Below are 22,454 nucleotides of genomic sequence, written 5' to 3'. Positions count from 1 at the left end.
AAGACAAGTCATCGTGCAATTGTGGCCATGCAACACACACGACGGACCCAATAGTAAACCCATTGTCGTCTGCGCCTCCTCCTCCTCCACACGAACTCTCCGGAAGCTCGCAGAGCTCGACATTGGCATTGATAATAGCTCCGGAACATATCGCCATACGCAATAATAGTAATAATAGTGATATCACATCACATTGTCCGTCAGCACACACCAGGATCGTGTACCGCCCGAAAAAGTTGAACCCAGTTGTAGATGATACTGGTAGGAACCTCCTGATTACACCAGCCCACAGGGGATTATTGTGTCCGTCCGTCCGTCGTGAAGGGAGGGGCTGGGTGGGGGGTGAGGAGGGGCTGGTCACCCCGTGGTGCCTTTATAAAACTCAACGTTTAACCTACTCATGCCGGCTTGTGCCCGCCCTCAGTCGGCCATATTTGCGGAATACACCACGCCGCCGTTGACCATGGCCATTGGCCGAGCAACCCAACGTTCCGACCAGCTCCCTCCGCAGGAATGTGTTTACATGGGCACCACTGCCACGACACCGCACACAGGGTATGCACATTTATTCATGGGCAAGACACATGCACGACCTGCATAAGTACTGTGAAATGCACATCAACCGGACGACGTTCCCGTAACACGAGGCATACATTAAACCAAATGGATACGCGCACGGGACGGCTGCAGGCCCGGAGGTGCCAGGTTCGATTCCCAGCTCAGCTTCCAGTCGTAACCTGGAGATGAAAGCGTGTTGCGGCACAGAACCGACCTCTGACCCCGCACTGCCGGTGCGAAACTTTTGACCCAAATTCATATGTGGAGCCCAGGATGAGAATACTATTTAATTATTTGAACACCACTGTACAGATTAAATATTAAGATGTTCCCTTGTGTAAAAATTAGACCCCTGGGGTCAGATCACTATACTGTATAGGAGTACACAAATAATTTGCGTCCCAACCAATAATTACTATGATAGCGGTTAAGGGTGTCGACCCAAGGTTTATGAGAGCCTTGTTCAAATAAGATTTTGTCTATACAGCTTTAAAGGTACAAGACGAATTGACGCCCAAAATAATTACAGGTTTTACAAGACAAATGACGAACGCTACCTGGGGAGTTTGAACTAGTTGCGATGCAGTTCAATGTCTTGTACTCTGATCCACGGGTCAGACGTTTACGGAGGTCAAATACTATCGCACACCAGCCTGAACCTGCAAAATTTAAATTAAAAAAGGCACAGTGTGTACCGTTTATTGTTTAATATGTATGTTTATGTGGGTATACATACACACAACGCGTGGATACACGTACACAGTGCTGCACATGTGGACTAGGGTGATGTCAATAAGGTTTGACAAGACAAAAAATACAATGATGTAATGATAGGCTTATTCTCGTTATATACAGGGTGTTTCAAAATGATGGACCCGATTTGAAATCGCTAGATCTCTGCAACCACGAACCGCCCATGAATGAAACTCTTACCACTTGACAGGGCGGGGCATAGAGTTTCAAATGATGACCGCGAGATGCCTCTCCCAGTGCACAAACAGCCCCTAGCCTCAGTCATTCGCAAGACGGTGACCCCACAACACAAGGGGCGTTTTGCGTTTTGCCGTTCAGTAATACCGAATCCGTAATTGCGGTGCAGCGTGCGTTTCAACGGCGTTTTGGCATTTTCGTCGTTGGTGCCGACAATTTGAGGAAGCAGGCTGCTGTTTCTGTAAGGGGAAGAGCACAGGGCGACCACGCACCTCAGAGGAAAACGTGAGACGCGTTTGGGACGAATTCAACTATCGTCTCGATGTTGTCCGTACAGCAGGTGGAGGGCACAGAGCATTTATAAAATGGTTAGTAAAACTTGATAACTCATTAAACCGTTTGTAACTTTGTGTGCAATTGTAACATGTTGCCATCGTGATATATACTGCTTTGAAATTGGGTCAATCTTTTTGAAACACCCTGGAAAGTAATCAACATTTGCATTGATGTTTGGTTATTCCTTCGTTAAAAATGAAGTCTGTGCACACCTAAATGTTTTATTCTCAAATCGTTTTGACCAGCCTTCGAATGTCTAAACTACACTATGCTATATACAGTATCATACACCTGGAGAGTTGTACGTTGCATGTGGAGCTGGGAGGATAAAGTCGATTCATTAACTTTTTCTTTTTAAAGTAGCCACTTGTGTTCGATTACTCAGGCGGCTTTGAAAATGGCAGCCGTCCCTACACCCTGCCTCCCCGAAGCCGGGAAACCCCTGAAAAGCCACGGCCAGCGCGACGTGGCTGATGCCGATTGCGTCACCAAGGCCCGACCCCCCACCACCTCCCGTCCAGCGGCACACGTGGGAATGCGAGGCGGAACGTGTTTTCCCCCTCCACAACTATTCTCGTGTATTTCGATTTAAAGCTTTCGTGACTGCAGGGATTCATCTTCTTGGTTCTTTCGGTAAAGTCACGTAGAACGGAAATAATAAAAGAATAAAAATAAAATATAATAAAATACAATTCTCACGACGTTTTGGCCACAACGCAAGCAGCCTTCCTCAGGTGAACAGGTCTGTCGGAAAGACAGCGTCAGACGCTGTCTTTCCGACGTGAGAATTGCATTTGATTGCGTTTTATTTTTATTATTTTATTATTTCCCTTCTACGTGACTTTACCGAAAGAACCAAGAAGATATTCTCGTGTAATCTGATTATTAGAGTAATCGCACCATTAACTGGCGGAGAGTAATCGACTACTTTAATAATCGACCAGTTCTTAACTGCAAGTCTTTATGAACGTTTTTCGGGCAGTGGCTGTTGCAGACACAATAAACATTGACAACGGAGGAAGATAGATACGCACTCCAATGCTCATGCTGACCATACACGTTCTTCTATTACAGTATGCGACTTTGAAATGTCGCTTGCGAGAAGCCCTCCGAAGGTGCAATGTTCACGAATCCTGCACAACCTCGAGACGGCGCAGTGCGTTGAGATGAACCGCTGGCGATGCGTTGAACGCCACCGCATCATCACAGCGCCGGGTACGAGTACAGCCCCTTCTTGTCAATCCACTGCTAGAGGAGGGTCTCCCCCACTCATGTGCGCGCCTTGCAGAGTTATTCGACCATACTCCACTGTTGCTAGTCTTTGTGGGTTTAAGGTGGGGCGCATCGAAGGGCGATAGATTTTGCTGTCCTGTACTGCCCTCTGCTGTTCACCACAAAGCCTCACAAGCCCTATGACAATCTGTGCATGGCGGTCACCCACCCAAGCACGATACAGGGTAATAGGCTTAACCCTGCGAAACTTCCGAGATCTGACGAAATTGGACACATTCCCGGCGATTGGGTCATCGGCAAATCACACCACCATAGGACTCGAACAAACCCGGCAGTCTGTTCACACACCAGTTTGCAACACCGCTCGCCGTTTACACAAAAGGTTGCGCCAGTTTCTTTCTTCCCATTCTAAATAAGCACCTTTTGCATGGAGAGCTGTCCCACGGAATTTATGCACAGATGCCGGGAACTCGAGTGCAAAATTGCTTTGACGTCCGACAAGGCAACTCTCCATCAGTCAGTATGACTCTCACTCAAAAACATATAATATAAAAAAAAAACTAACTCAGCGTGGAAACGTAAACATGAGCAGCGTGAAGTCAACACGATTATTACACACCGCCGCTGCATGCACCACAGATGTGTGCAGCTGCTGCATACGTTTCATCTACAACTGTGAAGTCGAGTCTTGCACTTCTGTGAAGCTTCAGAATAATCCGTGCCGTTAGCGTATAAAAACAGAGCGCACACAAAGCACACACACACACTGGTTTCGAGGCCCCAGTCCTTGGAACTCATCTCTGTTCAGCAGATTTAGAACTCTTCCCAAATGGCTAAATGGTCAACGGAAATGGCAGCTGTGTATTTTGACGCGTTGCATTTTAACATACTTTCGTCAGGGAATTAAATCATATAAAATCAGATTGTTCACCACACTGCCTTTTTTATCTGAACGCAAACATTAACCAATAGAGGCAAATTACAATTATGAATTATCATGAACTGTGCACCTCAATGCAATTTTGTTGGGGCTCAAAAGACTACCCAAAGGTTTGAGCTATAATTAATCGGGTCGCAGTGGCAGAGCAGCTGTGGAGGATGCAAGAGATGCAACTTCACCTGGACCCAAAGGCCAGGGGGGGGGGGGCGAGGCACCAGCTACGGAGAGGCGGCGATATTGAAAAGAGGGCCCCAATTAATTCCTTGCACCAGGAGCCAAACGCAACCCTCGCTATGCCACTGTTATTCTTGTAAATGAAACTGAAACGAATGTTCTGTAACATGCAAAATATCAAGATATTACACCGACTTTGAACTCGTACAATACTGCTTTGTATAGCTACCATATATATAACCCATTAAATCCCATACAGTATACCAGAATAATTATGCAATTGTGCAGCATCAATAGAACACTCATTCTAACGCTGTCAAGCGGAACAGTTTGCAATGCGTGCCAATTTGTAATGCCATCGTTATTATCGGTCGATTAAGCCAAGCTGCCGCTAGGCTCCATGCGTAACCAGAAGTGGATCGTACAAGTACACCACCTGTAGCATGGCAAACATCATCAAGCCGTTGAGAAAATTAATTATCCAAGCTTGTTCCTGCATGAGACAGGGAATTATAAAGACTGCTACTTGCTCACCACGCTGGATATAAACCAAAAAAATACGAGTGCTACCACTGCAAAGACTGTTTTCGAGGTTGTGCTGTCCATCGCTTCGATGTGCTTTCGGGTTGAACCACGTGCCAAATGACACACGGTACAACGTGAGAACACATCGGAGAGACACGAGGACTGGGCTCGGGTGCAAGCGGGGATGACAGTTTTAGACAAAACCAAAAGCTTAAAAGAAAAGACAACCGCAATAGGTATAGATTACGCCGTCACACAAGGAACCCAGATTCAACCGTTGTCGTGGTCGGAAAAGAAGCTGTCGCCTTTCCTCCGACAGCAGCTTCTCACTTGAGAGAATAGGCAGATAGAGAATGCAGCTCGTAACTTCACTGCCATTACCCGGATGTTGCCACGTGAAATATCCGCCACATCAGCACGTACAGTGTATCGGCATGATTTATACGAAGACACGATTTACGCAATGGTGTTAACCGCATAACGTAGCAGACGTGGTGAGGCAATATAAAAAAAACCGTGATAAGCATACATCTGACCGCCACCCACAATTGGCATTAGCAATAACGTGGCATGGTTCAACACGGTGAGCTTACAAAACAGAGGTCAGCATTGCACATTACCTACACGTTTAAAATAATCGTTTCTTTTCAAACTGATATTATCGGTACAGTACTGCTACTGTAAAACGTGTTAATATAAAAAAAAACATGTAAAATACTGAGCGTGTAGTATTTGTTAGCATCACTGCCGTGTCACCATAGTGCCCAAAATGTACAAACGCAAGGTCAACACCAGTCGCGCTGGAGGTCACGTCGGCGCGCATTACAGCTGTAAACATTTAGCAATGGCGTCGTCACACGGTGTGCAAAAGCATAAAACGCGACAACAGCTCCGGCTTTCACTGAAAGTGGCGGCAGGCAACCCACGCCACTAAAAGCGATACCCCCCCCCCCCCTCTCGGGACCGGGCTCGCGAGTGGCGAGTAATCCATCTCTCCACGAGCAGTTGCAACCGCAGAGTGCTGCAGAATTGTTGCCAGCGAGTACTGGATCAAGTCACGACGTCGGTGTGGCGAAACACGTGGGACGCTGCGGCGCGGTGCAGCCAGTAGTCCTTCAGCTATGCCACACGGTACATTGTGTAAAACAGGCCACCGCAACATGGGCTGGGGAAGAGTACTGGCCACAAAGGCCCGAGAGCAATCGGTGTCTTGCGACGATCGTTTTGACCTCTGCGCCATCAAGTATCGTGCCGCCGTTGCTAGTCCTCTCTTCGGGTGAGGAGATAAAAGTGAATCGGTCTCAGGAACTTCAGAGGTCCAAGGTCAGGCATAGATATTAATGGAGATTATACGAGCTGCACCGGCATATGAGCCCGTTGATGAACTTATAAAATAATGTTTCATACAGTCAATTCTCATCGACTGCCTACCCTCTCCTCCCTTCCCCTTTCGCTGTCCAACTCACCCCAGCTCTCAAGCACGTTCTGACTACAAGTAGTGCATTGTTAGCATGATTTTTCACCTTAAAATATGCAAAATGTCATTGTGAAACTGAATTAAAGTTTTGATCGCACTGGAAATGAGTGTTGCGTAAGGCAATTAAAGAAAGTGATATATTGCCTGAATATATCAGCGGTGCAGACTTTGGAGCGGCTTAAAACGTCCTCCGTGAACAAGACTTCACACGCTCTAGTAAATTTTAAGTTTAAAAAGATGCAAACAGTAAATCTCAACTGAAATGATAAAGATTTCAAGAGGCTACATGTTGAAAGAAATCGTGACCATCTTCAGAATATTAGTACATGAAACACAAGCCGGACCCTTAAAACTCTCCAGACATTTAAAACTAGAAAATTATTTAAGACCACAACTGTGCTATTTCTCTAAATATTACAGCTATTGATGCGTCGAGCTAATCACGACCAGCTTCAGATTATGCGCAGAAGAGCGACTGTTCCTCCTCTGACATGTTGACAAATGAGGCTCTCAATGGAAATGCCAACTAAACCTCTTTTCTCAAACACCTACCACCAGGCATTATTAAATCCACTGTATTAATAACTTAACAAGAACTTTCTCTGAGCAATACACCATTCAATGGAAGACTATGTTTTACTTTCGACTCAAGAAAAAACTACTTGAAAATTATTTTTTTACCGAAGCTCAGTGGACAATCTTATTTTCTGAGACGAAGGTTCTTGGTGCAGATATATTTTTGGCCAAGCCCCACACAGCTCCCAATGATAGCGGTGGAGCGTTGAGAAGGGAGGCCGATGCTGGTGGCATAGGCACCGGCGCCCCTCACGATCCCCACCCAGCCGAGTCGGGCCTCGGAGACACGGCGGTGGCCGAACGCTCAGAAGTCATCGTCGTCCCCGATGTCCAGGTAGATGTCAAAGGCTTCGCGATTGCAGCTCCCTTCCGGCGTGAACATGTACTTGTGGAACGTGCCATCCACACACGCGGCTGGGGGTGGTGGGGCGGCAGGAGAAAAGCACAACGCACGTCGCGAACTAGAAACAAACGTTGACGCGACAAAGAACTGCCTGCAACCTCGCAACACAACATGCTAATGCTATTTACAGTTTTCAACCTTGTGCCTCGAATAATTTTGAAGTTTGTAGATGAATCTTAACAGGTGACGGCCGTTGGTGAAATACACACTCGGGTTACGTAATATCTTTGGACAGATGTTGTTGACAAAGCTATGATTCAGCACTCCAATTATAGTGACTCGATTGCAATGATTATATCCTCACGATAAGCTGACATAGCCCCCCGCCTTGCAACAGCCTACAACACCATTATGCATGGTGGTCACCCATCAAAACACTATCCACGCTCATAGACAGCAGCAGTGCAACATTATCTATTGCTGTGCTGTTAATGTAAATGCTCCTAACTTTCACAAATCTGCAATGCTCAGTGTGGTGAAGTTTGGTCAAATAAACCCCACAAACCAGAGGCATGGGGAAGCCCTCATCCTGCAGTGGACTAACAGACAGCTGTGCATGTACAACAGCTATGGATAGCGGTTGTTGTCAAAGTTTAGATTCACTGCACTAACGATGGCCTGCTGATAGCAATGATTCTATCGTCATAAGTAAGCTAACAATACAATTACAAACCATGATTAAATCATAGAGCTCGCTCCAACTGGAACATCGATAGGTACAGAACACAGTTATCGAGGCTAAGCGTGTGTGTGGATTATAACGGAGCTCACCGATCACCGAGTTGGTGCTCTTGGCCGCATTGCGTCCGAACGCGCACACGCAGGAGCACTCGGCCGGCACTGTGAAGGAAGCGAGGCTCCACTGGGAGTCCACGTACTGCCCGATGACCGGCCCCACCTTGCCCACTCGTGCCAGACTGTGGTGCACAATACAACATTCCAGTGTAGCTACAGCACGGCTGTGGTGCGGTTATTATAAAAAATTATTATACAAATTGCAACTCGACTCAGAGGCGTGAGGACCAAACAGACAAGCGGGACATGCAGCCAGTTATTGAGATGGTGTCAAACATTCCGCCAAGCTCTGCAATTCTATATATATGCAGGTGTTATTGACCGAATAATGAGTGTTTACATGTGGGAATAAACCGGAGCACCTGGAGAAAACTCATGCGTGAGGGGGCAACACAAAGCTGTGCAACGGTGATATACATAGAGCACGATGATATCACGAGACAAGCCAGACATGATGGGATGACCGATCCTATGATCAAGATCGTGCCCATCGCTGCTTTTGCATGCATACAAGTTTTTATTTTATTTTTGATCTGTGGCGTCTCGTAATTTACAAGCGGGTTGGGAGCGGTTTGGACGCAAGGACTCACGTGGAGGTGCGATTGAGGTGCGTGTCTTTGAGAGCGAACACGTGCACCGTGCCCTTGTCGCTCGACACGCACAGGAAGGACGAATCGTGGCTGAAGTTGATGCTACAAAAGGAACAGGGGAAAAGAAAAAAATATAACGCACCGCAGCATCGCTTGCGCTGCGCGAGGTAATGTACGTGTTCTCTAGTTTCATTAAAAAAAACTACCCAACTACAATGACAACACTGCAGACAAATTTGAAATGTTATCTGCATGGTCACAGGCCAAAGAAAAGGAATATTAAGAAAAAAATCAAGGCGCAACTTTATTTATTTATTAATTCGCAATGGAGCATCTCTCTACAAGCGCGCTCAACCCAATTGGATATCTGTGGGAAAATAGCTTCATAGCTCATCAGATTACTCCAGGATAAATAAAGATTCTGATGATGATTCTGAACCTGTCTGCCATTTTTCCTTTCATTGTAAAAGCACTCCAGCAATAATTGGTTATTATTATTCTCATGTCAATTATGATTTGGTTTTGATAAGACTCAAAAATTGGCACAGCATCAACCTAGCCAAATGGCTGTAAACACTATACTATACAGAAGTACTTTAGGTAATGTACATTGTTACTTTTAATGCACGACACAACATGATTACAATGACACAGTGTATGTGCAACACTCATATATATGACTACAAATGTATTTATTATTTTTGTTATGAAAAGTATATAATGGCTACATAATAAAAGTTATTACCAGTACACGGCACATTCACTTCGCCTTTGAATTTGGTCATATATGTATCCGATGGCATCGGAGGGGGAAAATATGAAACTGAATACAGCAGTTGTTTGAGCACTGCGGGCCGCTATAGTCGCGTGATCACCGATACCTAAGTGAGCATGGGAGGGGGAAGGGAGCTGCGGTAAGAACAACAACCCCATCACGAGAAGAGAGAGACGGCAAAGCAGGACGGGGGAGCAAGACAGGGATAGCGAGAAGCAAGACAGACACCAAGATGGGATCAAATAGATCTACAGAGAGAGACAACCAGGCAGGCATAGGGAGACAGGGATAGAGACACACCGAGAGACAAAGTGACAGAGAGCAACACAAACACAAACTCATTGACAGGGGAAGACAATGACAGGGAGATAAAGACATTGAGACAGAAGCTTGCCAGTTTATGTTGAAAACCGTTCAGCTTAAAAACCATAAAGCATTTGGTTTAACAGTAAAAATTATTAGTCGTTGCATTCCTACTTGTATTAGAAAGTACTTTAAATACATCTCACTTTATCGTATACGCTTATATTGGATCCAACTGCAGACAGCGCGTTGCAGAAGACTTGGGGTCAATTCTTTTTACAGCTATAGCAGCGGCATTGTTAGCTGAATTTATAAGTACTATGAAATTGCGATTGCCACTAATTACGAATCACACAATTACAATCGTTAATTGACGCCAGGTCTGTACCACGGGGGATGGCAGCCCAGCACGAGACAAGCGCCACACGGGATACCACCTACCAGTAGAGCGTGGCTGGGTCAGCACCGCGCCTCAACTCCACGAGCTTCACCTTGCTCTGAGTGTCAAACAGGCGAATCAGAGTCCCCTGCCAAGAGCATGAACGCACACACGTGTACACATTGAGACAAAAATCCCCCGTTATAGCCTCAACAGGCTGTACGAGCGAGCGGCACTGTTAAAGAGCAGCACCTATGAAGGAACACGAGAGGGTGTTGTCGCGAGCACCACGCCTGGCTGCCTCTGTCTCCCCAGTCGTAGCGTTTACACATCGCACCAGACACTCAATTGAGGCTCGATCAACCTCGGCGAGGCCCAGCACCATCAGATAAACGTCACTGATGTTGGATATGAACGGGCAACAACCTTTGGTCAGTAGCAGCAGTGTGCCAACCACTACACTACAGCTCCCCACAGACATACAAACAACAAATTCCCCATATAGCTATAACAAACTTTTGGAGAAAGTGATGCTCGTGGGCACCGATGAAGGCCGGCACGGCACACAAGGGGGTATATGTATGTTGAACTTCTTTCGCACCATATGTAGCCAACCGTGCTAATTGGCACCACGCCTGGCCGCCTTTGTCGTCTCCCTCGTGGCAATGTTTTCACACTGCAATAAGTACTACAGTGAGGCCGAGCCGAACTACGTGAGGCCCAGGACGGGTTCAGATAATTGTCACTGGTGTTGGCCATGAGTGGGAATGGAACCCGGGTCGCCGGGTTCGTAGCACAGCGCGCCAACTCCTACACTACCGCTCCCCAAAACAGACATGCACACACACGCTCGCACACAAACACAGCCCTAAAGGTTACTATGTTCTTGAAAGCAAATGAATAATTTCTGAAAAATACAAATTTAATTAAGTTCACAAACGCCCACAGGTTAGCTACCTCACGTCAATATGAACCCGGTGACCCGAGTTCAATTCCTGGCCACAACTAACACCAACAGCGAGTGATGCTTGAACCAGTCCTGTGCCGCCCCCCCCCCCCTCTTCACCAACCGGCACTGTCCAGTGTGCCGAAGTATGTTAACAAATCGACTATGCAAGCAATTACTTAAATTACTTTTGGCGTGCTTGTCTGGCATTAAAACAATTATCTTGTGTTGCAACAGCCGTAGACACGCCGACAAGCATGCGCCTGCAGCTGCCGACGCATGCCCGAGCCCAGCCACACCAGTGCAAGATAGTATTCGACTTTGTAGAATTTGTATTCGCGCCCCTTTCCTTACACCACTACCCCGAGATAGAATATACTACGGGGTATCTGCCCAAGGTTGCTTACAACCTTGTTCAAATTGCCTTTTGTCAAGACTGATATATTAAAGCACAAGATGAATAAACTCCCAACAATGTCAGCTGCGAGACAAAAAGCATGACCAACACTCATGCTCAGGGGTTAAACCGCCACTGGGGAGTAGGTCACGTGTTTAATTTACTTGGTATTTTGACCTTGGGGTCAGGAGTCTATGGGGGTCAAAATACTATCTCACACTAGCCGAAAGCGGCAAAACTAAAGTTTTTCATGCAGTGTTCATCGTTTATCGTATTTAACGTAAGGGAATGCGTGGGTATACAAATACACAGTGTGTGTGGATATACCCAGTGCTGTACACATGGTGTGGGGTGCAGTCAAGACAGGGTTATTCTGATTCAACAATCAGTGCAATTAACTGAAATTGTTGTTTGGAGATCGGCCGTGACGATGGAGGGAGAGGCCTCACCTTCTTGGAGGCAGAGGCCACGAGGCTTCCTGGCTGGTTGAGGGCGATGCAGGCGATCTCGCCCTGATGAGCATTGATGGTGAAGGGCGCAGATGACGTGCCAGGCTTCGTGTTGGATAGGTCCTAGCGTGCCGAGTGGCAAAACCAGAGGGCATCACCATGCGGCGAGATGGTATACGCACTCACCGTGCGTCGTCGTGGAGTATTGCATTGTGAGAACGTTCATGAACAGACCTACGTTATTCATCTGCACACACAAACGCTGCTGGATAATACTGGTGTGTTAAAAACAACAGGGCGATGACTAGAAATATATTTTTGTAAGTGGAGACAGGATGAAGATATGATTATTGATATGATTGCCTACAGCTGAACAGAGAGGCTGAGTATATGTGTGCAGCCCTTCAATCCACAGCTGTATTCGGTCCTGACCACACTGAGGGTTATGTGACCATACTTCACGACGCTGGTCAGTGAGGGTTGGTAAAGGGAAGCAACATAGACATTGGACCATTGGAGGTTCAGTACAACAATGGGTTTACCGCCACTGCCCCCTGCTGATATTGTAGTCCCACAGCAGTCTGTTATGCATGGCGATCGCCCATCCAAGCACTATACAGGCTCAACGCTGCCAAGCTTCCGAGATTTGACAAGATAGGGTACATGCTGGGTGCTTTTGACACGGGCTACCAAACAGGAAATAAACAAACAAATCACAGCAAACTGTGAGGAGGACACGAGTCATTACTAAGATAGGATGAGTCATGGCAAGGATATCCTGGTTTAAAATAAAAATACACACGCCTGATTGCCAAGAGAATGATAGTAATAATTAGACAGAGGCAGTGCTAGAAATGTAAGTCTGCTTGTTTCCATCTTTCTTTCGTATGGCATTGGAAAAGTAACCGAATGAGCTTATAACTGGATGTTCTCAAACAGATTTCATTTGTGATGATGCATAACAAATATTCCATTTGTGACTCCTGAAAAAGTGTGCATTCGGCAATGATTTGTGCCGTGAGAGATGGATTGCACGTGCATTCTGCAGTCACAATTAGGTGGCTTATCCTCACAGGGACCAAAAAACACACGTTGAGACTCGCATACTCATATAGAGACCCATACTATACGTAACAATGATGGGAGTGATGGATTTCACTTCCGCACAATCACAATTCGGCGACTCCTTGATTTCCCACTTTTGGAGGAGGTAGCTACACAAAGTCCCCTATGTAGTGAAGGGCCTCACCACCAGCTGGAGGCTCCCACACTTGTGACCTGGAAACACGAGCAAGGGCTTTTCCAAGCTGGGGCACAGTTCGCACAGACCTGCAGATAAAGACAACAGGAGGTATGACGTGAGGCGATTTCTCAACCCTTAGGAGATTTGGTCCCCATCCATCGCCTCATCCCCTCACCCGAATCGATTTTCGAGCCCACGCCTTGACAGCCCCTCTTATTTACACGATCTTGTGGAGTTGGAAAGGGACTCCAATAATAATGATAGCCTGCTGGACTCTTTCCTATAGTTATCTTTAATATCCACGTTGTTTCGTTTAGCATTGCCCAGCTAAAATTTGGACATAGTAATAGAACTTGTATGATACCTCAATAAAAAAAATTATGCAACACGGTTCACGCGCCAATGACAGTATTGTTCATTCAATTTTGTAATGCAAAATATATTTATATAAAATAACAATTAGATGTTACAACACAGCAAAATGTTAAGCCACATTTTATTTTCTGCGAAAGATTATTATTAACTAGATTATTAATTTTAATCTAGTAGTTAAATGAAGCACATTAGTCAAAGAAAAAAATACTTTCCCGAGTCCAAGGAAAATAATGCAACATGTGACCAGTAAGAAAAAAGCAGTGTTATGAAGTATAGGCCCCAGTGGGACCTGCGTTCTTACCGTCTGGATTGTCTCGTGTGTCGAACTCAAAGATTTTTTGTGGGTTGTCTGGGAAGGTGAAGACGTAGATGCGGTACCGCAAAACCACAATGATCCTGAATGAAAGAGACATTGATGCCTCATGATGGTTCATGAACATAGATCACTCTGCAATGAGCAAATGCTGCCTTGACAACCTAAAAAGGATTGTATTTCTATAATCTGATACAATACCATTTGATTTTATTACGATGTAAAACTCATTTTAACAGCAACATCAAAATATTACAATATTTAAAATTACAAGTGCGACTCTACATCGACAAAAGGGCATATATAATTCAAAAGGCAGTGTCCATGAGTAACAGAGGATGAACTGCACAGTCAAGCAGAATGTACTATGGGTCATCTGAGGCAGCCCTCAACTGTCAAAGAACATCTACTGTCGCCTACAGACCTCACCTGTAAACATGCTCAATCATAATGCTGCGAGGTCCCATGTACTGGGTTATAAAAATTTTTTTTTATAAAGGACACATTTCTCAGGGTTCATTCAAGTAGCCACGGGCAAAGCCTGACTCGCTAAAACAGAACCTATCAACATGAGAACAGTACAATTTACAATCCATTTACACTCTAGACCAGTTGAATGTTGACGATGCGTTTCATCCTTGGACGATAGTTTCACCTGCGCCACTGACAACATACTCGTGAAATCAAAATGTTTAGCGTCACGCCTGGATTGACATAAAGAAGGTTATTGAGCAGGAGCTTAGCTTGGTTGGCATGGACCCTCGTGTAAGGAATTAAATGGGGAACCCTGTGTCCAATTACTCCCCCCCCTTCATAGATTGGCACCTAGCCACCTCAGGCCTGTGGGCCCTGGAGCAGTTGTACCGCATGCACTCGACTCGACAGCCACGCCGCCGGTATTGAGTAACATTTTGCACGTAGCGTTTATGTAACACTGTAGCAGCATACATTGGCCAAACAACAAAGGCACATTCCAGGACAAAAGGGCAAATGGCTCCGCAAAAGGTCAAGTAGATGATGGCGGGGGGGGGCTGTACTTTTTCTGCAGGAGTGTCCAGTGCGTAACCCACTTGTCGTGGCGCATTCGGACGGCCAGCACGGCGCTCGTAAACGTGAAGTCCAACACCAACTTATCCCGGGCGTCCCGGCCCTCGCGCGCGTCGTCCCACACAAGAACTGCGAGCGTACCGTGACAATGGACATGCACCCAGAGCTCACACTCCTCCTTGTGCCTCAGCAGCAATAATAGCGATCGTTCTGTTTACCATACAAGCTTAGCCCGAGGCAGTGAATGTATATCAGTCATTCCACCAGCGCACGGTAATACATCACTGTTCTGACCGTTTTAAAGAAAATAACGAAGCCAATGTTGGTGACGAGTGTAATGTCACATTAATGCTCTGATTTAAAAAAAATACTACAACACTTTACTTGTGAAATAATGTATTAGCTATTTTATACATTGAGCATAATGACTTTACTTACATATGTTCCATTAAGCAACATAGAACTTAAAACACGTGGAAGCTCTGTCAAATAGCCTGGGGTTTTTAAACTATATTTTTCAGTGGGCCATGGCACCACGATGTCAAACGTATGTACACACGTTGTATATTTCGTCTCCAGCTCTCACACCTCTCCCTTCACTATCGTGCTCTCATCTCGGTAGTCTCTTGTTTCTTGCATCGAACTCGCTGACTTTGGTCTCGTTTATCGCAAATCGTTATCTTTCTATATCTCGTGACGATCCATATCTCTCAGTGGACCAAAGATCAGCAGACTAACTGTTCGTAGGCCAAGTGTGGACCACGGGGCCGCTAAAGAACCCTTCCATTGGCTATACACAAAGCAGCTGCATGCAAATTGTTACCAATATAGAATTCTAAGGCTAAACACCAGAACAAATAGTGAAGTGATTGTTACCAGAGTTGTCAGCAAATTTGGGCGAGGAGCCTCCACCAACCAAGGCGAGAAGGTTGGAGCGATGCAGCATCTCCACTCTCCCAACACTGCCCACCTGATCGACATCTGCAAAGAGGAGGGGGAAGGGGTGGAAACATTAACGCTGCACCTGAGAACATTTGAATGTCAGGTGAGGGGATGGGGAAACCTTCCCTTACCTAGGTGAGCCTTCTCCATGAGAGGCTCCACGTTGTAAATCCTCAAGCCACTCTCCATGGCACAGCAGAAGCAGCCTGGAAGTGACAGCATATGAAAGGAAATGCGTTTGTATTCAAACAAGCATCTGTTAACAAGTCACAGATGGCACAGGACCAAGGGTCGGCTTGCTATCGCTGTGACAATGGGCCACGAGTGAGAGCGGTGTGGCACAGTTGGGTTGTATCAAATGTTGTTTCGGCGTGATATATTGATGTTTTGCTCCAGTTTTTGAGGGCTGCTTGGGTGCCTGAAGAAGCCCTCGGCACGTGGAGCAAAGGTATCATGCCAAACAGCGTGCGGCACAACCCGGAAACACATCACAAAGCTGTAAAGCACAACCGCAAACATCTACACAGTATTCATAATAAAGGTTTTTGGGTTAGATCGCGTTATTTATAAATGTGTCGCAACCCTCCACCACCCCACATGGCCAATCAGTAAAAAATGTGTCACATTGACAAAAGACAAATATTTCACTACTTTAGCACACCAGTGTGTTGAAGAATGGATCCACAACATTTACAATTTGAGTACGACGTTTCGCTGGAAATTACATCCAGCATCTTCGGGCGATGTGTCAGAATAGTGAAGCCATCCACCTGCTTCCGGTCTTAAATAAAGCAGCAGGACATCATCATTGTTGAACCCCATCAGGATTCGAGATCAGAGGCGGAGATGGGGGTGATGCAATTATGTAATAGATCAGTAATCAACCACTTAGCATGTGACTCACCTGTAAGGAATTGCAATGTGTGTTGTGTATTACTTAATATGCTTCCAGGCTGCGCTGAGTCTAAAGCTATCACAGCGATTTAAAATTATTTGAATTCTTCTCAATTTCAATAGATTTTCTAACTAACCTTGGCCAGTAATAATTAGATCTGCATAACACTTCAACGTTATCAAAATGAATTGAATGTCCTTGTTGGCAAGCATGCTCTGCCACTGCTGACAGCTGTTTTGGAGAATTTAATGTTCCTTAGGTGTTCATTTAGTCTTACGCTGATGCTACGGCCCGTCTGTCCAATATAACACTTACCGCATAAACAATTGATCTGATATACACCTTCTGTTGCGAACCTCGGTAATCGGATAAATTGTAGATTTTGAAGATGTACTCTTTAATACACCAGTGCGCTAAAGTAGTACAATATTTGTCATTTGTCAACGCGACACATTTTTTACTGATTGGCCGTGTCGGGTGGTGGAGGGTTGCGACACATTTATAAATTACGCGAACTAACCCAACAACCTTTATTCTGAATAATACTGGTCGCGAAAGCCTACATGTTAAATCTACACAGCAGTTAACTTAGCTCCTCAGATATATGACTGACAAAAGAAAGGGCATGAGTGTGTTGGGACCTGGATTTTGTTTGTTAAATATGAATGCCTCTACGGGTGCAACTTGAAACAAGATTAGACTAATGTCCATGTGGGCTGCTTATTAAGACCATTTTGCTGCCATTTCGCGTGTGGTAATAAGTCCAGAAATAGCGCAGGAAACCTTATCCACTACCCAAACTCGTGTTATGAAACGTGACCCTTCTGAAACGGTCTTTAACAGGTTGCTCTTCAAAAATACATTTAATACAGAATTGTGATGAATAAAATAAAGTTAAATTATAACAAATAATAAGAAGGCCCTTTGACAATCCACCGCTGGATGAAGGCCTCCCCACGCCCTGTCAGTCACGGGAGTTGTTTTGATCAGGCGAGTTGGTGAATGGAGATCCCAGAACTTGTTCAGATTAACACTTTCCATTGACAGCCTCAAGCAGCTGGGATCACAGAGCAGTGCGCTAACCACTGCGTTAGCCCACTTGTTGATAAGCTGTTGTTTCATTTTGAAACGCTCCGTGACAAGCTGGAGAAAGCAGAATTCGCCCCCCCCCCCCAACTAAATTCCAATGTTTCGTTCAAATCCATGACGAAGTAATGTATGGAAGACAGCCATGGCTATTGAATGTAACCCTTAATTAAAAGTTCACTGAACAAATTGCAAGAAAACTGCTGCGTATGTATTACGAACGTAGACCTTACACCCGTTGAATGAAATAGAACACGTGGCACTTTCACAACATGAGTGCTGTACATCAAGGCGAGTCAATGGCTTGAAAGGGTGCGAAGTGACCTGACAATATGATATTACCGTACTGCTTACCAAAACTGACATAGACCGCGGACACAGAAACATCAATGCGACATCCCTCGGTTAACACGTAGCCTTTCGCGACCAATATCATCCATAATACAGGTGACATCTGTCAGTGTCTGCTGGTGGTAGGGTTGGAATGACAGCTGTGAATTTTCTGGTGTTGGCCAAACGTGAACCCTTGTCCTTTGTATCTATCGCAATAGAGCATGGGCCACGAATACGGCTGTGTTAACAACGTCACACGTGAACATCTTGTCGTGCTTGCGATTCTTCATGGGCACGAAAACATCGTCGTCACACACGCGCGCACATGCCTCCCATTCACAGCAAAAGCCCGAGGGAGAACAACAAAGTCGGACATTGTGATAAAAAAATATAACACACACCACAGACTGCCCAGAACGCATTATTACTACGACTACTGTACGTGGCCATTAGTAACAATAGCGCGCGTTAAGTGGACGAGCGGTAGATGGTATCAGATATCGGATGTCTTTAGAATTGCCTGTTGTTGCAATCGCCAGCGGTTCTACTTCAATGCAGACATTCAGAAAGGCACGCAAACAAGACAGCAGGCAAGGCCAGTCAACCGGCTGGGTGAATCAGCCATAAGCAGCCATAATTTATGAAGAGTGGCAGCCTTGTTATCGGCAGATGGCGATAACGGCTGGCACACACCGCACACACACCGTACACACACACAGTGCACACACACGACACACACCGTACACACAGTGCACACACGTGCACACACACACCACACACACACCGCGCGCACACACACCACACCGCGCACACACACACCACACACACCGCACACCCACACAAACACACCGCACGCACCACGCTCACACACACACCGCACACTACACACACACACACACCGCACACTACACACACCCACACAAACACACCGCACACACCACGCTCACACACACCGCACACACCACGCTCACACACACCGCACACTACCCACACAAACCGCACACTACCCACGCCCACACGGCACGCACACACGGCACGCAGACACACACCCACACGGCACACACACACGGCACGCACACCCACACGGCACGCACACACACACCCACACGGCACACACACACCGCACACACAGTGCACCCACGGCCCCTCTTTGTCAATCCACTGATGGGTGAAGGCGGCCTGCCCGGCCATTCAGGTCGTGAGGGCTATTTTTCCCATACTTCACTACGCTGGGCAAGTGTAGCCTGGCCTCGGGCAGCATAGACGTGAGGACATTGATATACAAGTGGTGTAGAAACACAATAGAGGTTGTATGGGGTTAGATCGCGTAAATATATAAATGTGTCGTTAAAACCCGCCACCAGGCTGTTTCCTGATGAAGCTGGTTGTAATTTCTGGCGAAACGTCGTACTCAGATTGTAAATGTTGTGGCTTGGCTCTCCAACACACCGGTGCTGTACTAGTATAATACACTATACACTACACTACACACTATTGCTGTACTAGTATACTACACTATACACTAGTGCTGTACTAGTATACTACACTATACACTAGTGCTGTACTAGTATACTACACTATACACTACACACTAGTGCTGTACTAGTATACTACACTATACACTAGTGCTGTACTAGTATACTACACTACACACTAGTGCTGTACTAGTATACTACACTATACACTACACTAGTGATGTACTAGTATACTACACTATACACTACACTAGTGCTGTACGAGTATACTACACTATACCCTACCCTACACTACACACTAGTGCTGTACTAGTGACGAATTGGCCACGTTCTGTTTACGTGACAACCCTTACTAGTTGTCTGTGCCGGGTGTTGGCGGGTTTTAACGACACATTTATATATCGACGCGATCTAACCCAAAACAACCTCTATTATGGATGATATTGTCGTGAAAGCCTCCTGCGTGTTAAACAGAGTAGAAACAATAGATTCGGCTGCACTGCCTGTGGTCGATGACCCAAGCATCCCACCCCAGGCTCAGCTCTGCTTAGCTTCTGAGATCTGCCAAGATTGGAGCTGATGTCGGGGTGAGTTTGTCGTCGGCCCTGGTAAGACACAGTCATTCAAGTCGCACAGCGATGAAGACTTGTCAGACAAGACAGGCGAGACAGAATAGACAGAGGCTTCAGTCGGTCACGAAGACACGGGGCTTGCCCACCACAGACTCCACGGGGACCCTGCCCCAAGCTCCATCCTTGCCCTCAGAGCCCAGGGGCAGGAGAGAGGGAGCCAGCCCCTACATGGCTCCTCGTGGATGCTGTCCACGATTCCCTTCGCCCCCCCCCAACTCCTGGCCCGTGCCCCCCATTCCGGCACTGAACTCAACCTGGCATTTCCCCAGAGCTGCCCTCACCCAAGCAGTCACGCTGCTACAGGCTCTGCCCATGGCCCCTCTTATGTCCGATCAGAGGTCCTTGCCCTCCTCCTGCCTCCGGGCCATACCCTCGTATTTGGCCGTGCCCTCTCACCACAAGGCCCTTTCTCGTCTGCCAAGTGCCCCGTTTCTTTGCCATTCGCCTCACGCTCTCACAAGCACCCTTCGATTCCCAGGAAAAGCCATCACGTCCCTCACATTTGTCCCCCTCCTCCTCCTCACACTCCAAGGCTCTGGCTCACACATCCTGCCCCGCGTCCGCTTTGTTCAGATTGCCCCCACGCCGAAAGGACTTTCACCCCAAGCCACGGGCACCGTTCACTCACCACGACTCGTGCCCTCCACAGATGCCCCCCCCCTCACGATGCCCCCCCCCCCCCTCACGGCGCCCCCCCCCCTCACGACCCCCCCCCTCACGACCCCCCCCCCTCACGACCCCCCCCCCTCACGACCCCCCCCCCCTCACGACCCCCCCCCCCTCCCTCACGGCGCCCCCCCCTCCCGGCCCCCCCTTCACGCCCCCCTCTCACGCCCCCCCCTCACGGCCCCCCCTCACGGCCCCCCAGCTCACTCTGCTCCTGGTTGAAGCGCAGGCTGTTCACGGCACGCTGCTGCATGGTCAGAGCGCGCCAGCTGGGCCTGCTGCCGTCACGACGTTACTGCTCCTCCTGCTCCTCCTTATTAATATCACTCTTCAACTTCTCCTCCTTTGTCTTCGTCTCCTGGCAGTCGTCGTTGTTGTTGCTGCTGCTGCTGAAGACGTCGTAGTGGTCGCGGCTACTGTGCGTGTAGCGGTGCCCGGGCGCCATGGCCTCGGACCCGCGTGGGCTTCGCTGCTGCCGCCGCCGCCGCCTCCTCTCGCACCGCCACCACCACAACAACAACACCGAGAGGCGGCGCGCCGGCCGGGCTCTCGCGAGACTTGGAGAGGCTCCTCCTCTTCCCCCCCACCCCTCCTCCTCTTCCCCCCCCCACCCCTCCTCCTCTTCCCCCCCCCCACCCCTCCTCCTCTTCCCCCCCCCACCCCTCCTCCTCTTCCCCCACCCCTCCTCCTCTTCCCCCCACCCCTCCTCCTCTTCCCCCCACCCCTCCCCTCCTCCCCCCCCACCCCTCCTCCTCTTCCCCCCCCCACCCCTCCTCCTCTTCCCCCCCCCACCCCTCCTCCTCTTCCCCCCCACCCCTCCTCCTCTTCCCCCCCCCACCCCTCCTCCTCTTCCCCCCCACACCCCTCCTCCTCTTCCCCCCCCCCACCCCTCCTCCTCTTCCCCCCCCCCCACCCCTCATCCTCTTCCCCCCCCCCACCCCTCCTCCTCTCCCCCCCCCACCCCTCCTCCTCTTCCCCCCCACCCCTCCTCCTCTTCCCCCCCACCCCTCCTCCTCTTCTCCCTCCCACCCCTCCTCCTCTTCCCCCCCCACCCCTCCTCCTCTTACCCCCCCCACCCCTCCTCCTCTTCCCCCCCACCCCTCCTCCTCTTCTCCCTCCCACCCCTCCTCCTCTTCCCCCCCCACCCCTCCTCCTCTTCCCCCCCACCCCTCCTCCTCTTCCCCCCCACCCCTCCTCCTCTTCTCCCTCCCACCCCTCCTCCTCTTCCCCCCCCACCCCTCCTCCTCTTCCCCCCCACCCCTCCTCCTCTTCTCCCTCCCACCCCTCCTCCTCTTCCCCCCCCACCCCTCCTCCTCTTCCCCCCCCCACCCCTCCTCCTCTTCCCCCCCCCCCTCCTCCTCTTCTCCCTCCCACCCCTCCTCCTCTTCCCCCCCCCCCACCCCTCCTCCTCTTCTCTCCCCCCTCAAGCTCACGGCGCATTTCTGGGAGGCTCAACCAGGCACACGCGGTCCTGCCGCCATCCCCCAACCACAAAAACAACTACGTTCAACAACACAACCACGTTAAGCAACACAACCACGTTCAGCAACACAACCACGTTCAACAGCACATCCACGCGATTTAATTTAGTTGTTTTCATTTATTTATTTCATTGTTTTACCTACGTGACTTTACTGAAAAAACCAAAAAGTATGAATCCT

General features: G+C 48.1%; 1 protein-coding gene across 1 annotated transcript; it reads right to left on the bottom strand.

Annotated features, from left to right (window-relative positions):
* Window positions 1–551: 551 nt before the first annotated feature.
* Window positions 552–21,319, bottom strand: LOC144934846 (WD repeat domain phosphoinositide-interacting protein 4-like). Its single transcript, XM_078861056.1, has 11 exons — window positions 21,001–21,319; window positions 15,838–15,912; window positions 15,641–15,745; window positions 14,788–14,893; window positions 13,706–13,800; window positions 13,036–13,115; window positions 11,787–11,909; window positions 10,057–10,142; window positions 8,538–8,639; window positions 7,924–8,069; window positions 552–7,163 (listed from the first exon to the last, which is right to left on the bottom strand). The coding sequence occupies exons 1-11, from the start codon at window positions 21,044–21,046 to the stop codon at window positions 7,054–7,056; spliced, it is 1,074 nt and encodes a 357-aa protein (XP_078717182.1). The 5' UTR covers window positions 21,047–21,319; the 3' UTR covers window positions 552–7,053.
* Window positions 21,320–22,454: the final 1,135 nt, after the last annotated feature.

The sequence above is a fragment of the Lampetra fluviatilis genome, chromosome 11 (assembly GCF_964198595.1).
Source record: "Lampetra fluviatilis chromosome 11, kcLamFluv1.1, whole genome shotgun sequence".
Taxonomy (NCBI): domain Eukaryota; kingdom Metazoa; phylum Chordata; class Hyperoartia; order Petromyzontiformes; family Petromyzontidae; genus Lampetra; species Lampetra fluviatilis.
The sequence above is the reverse complement of the archived record's forward strand: the minus strand, read 5'-3'. Positions and strand labels throughout refer to the sequence as shown.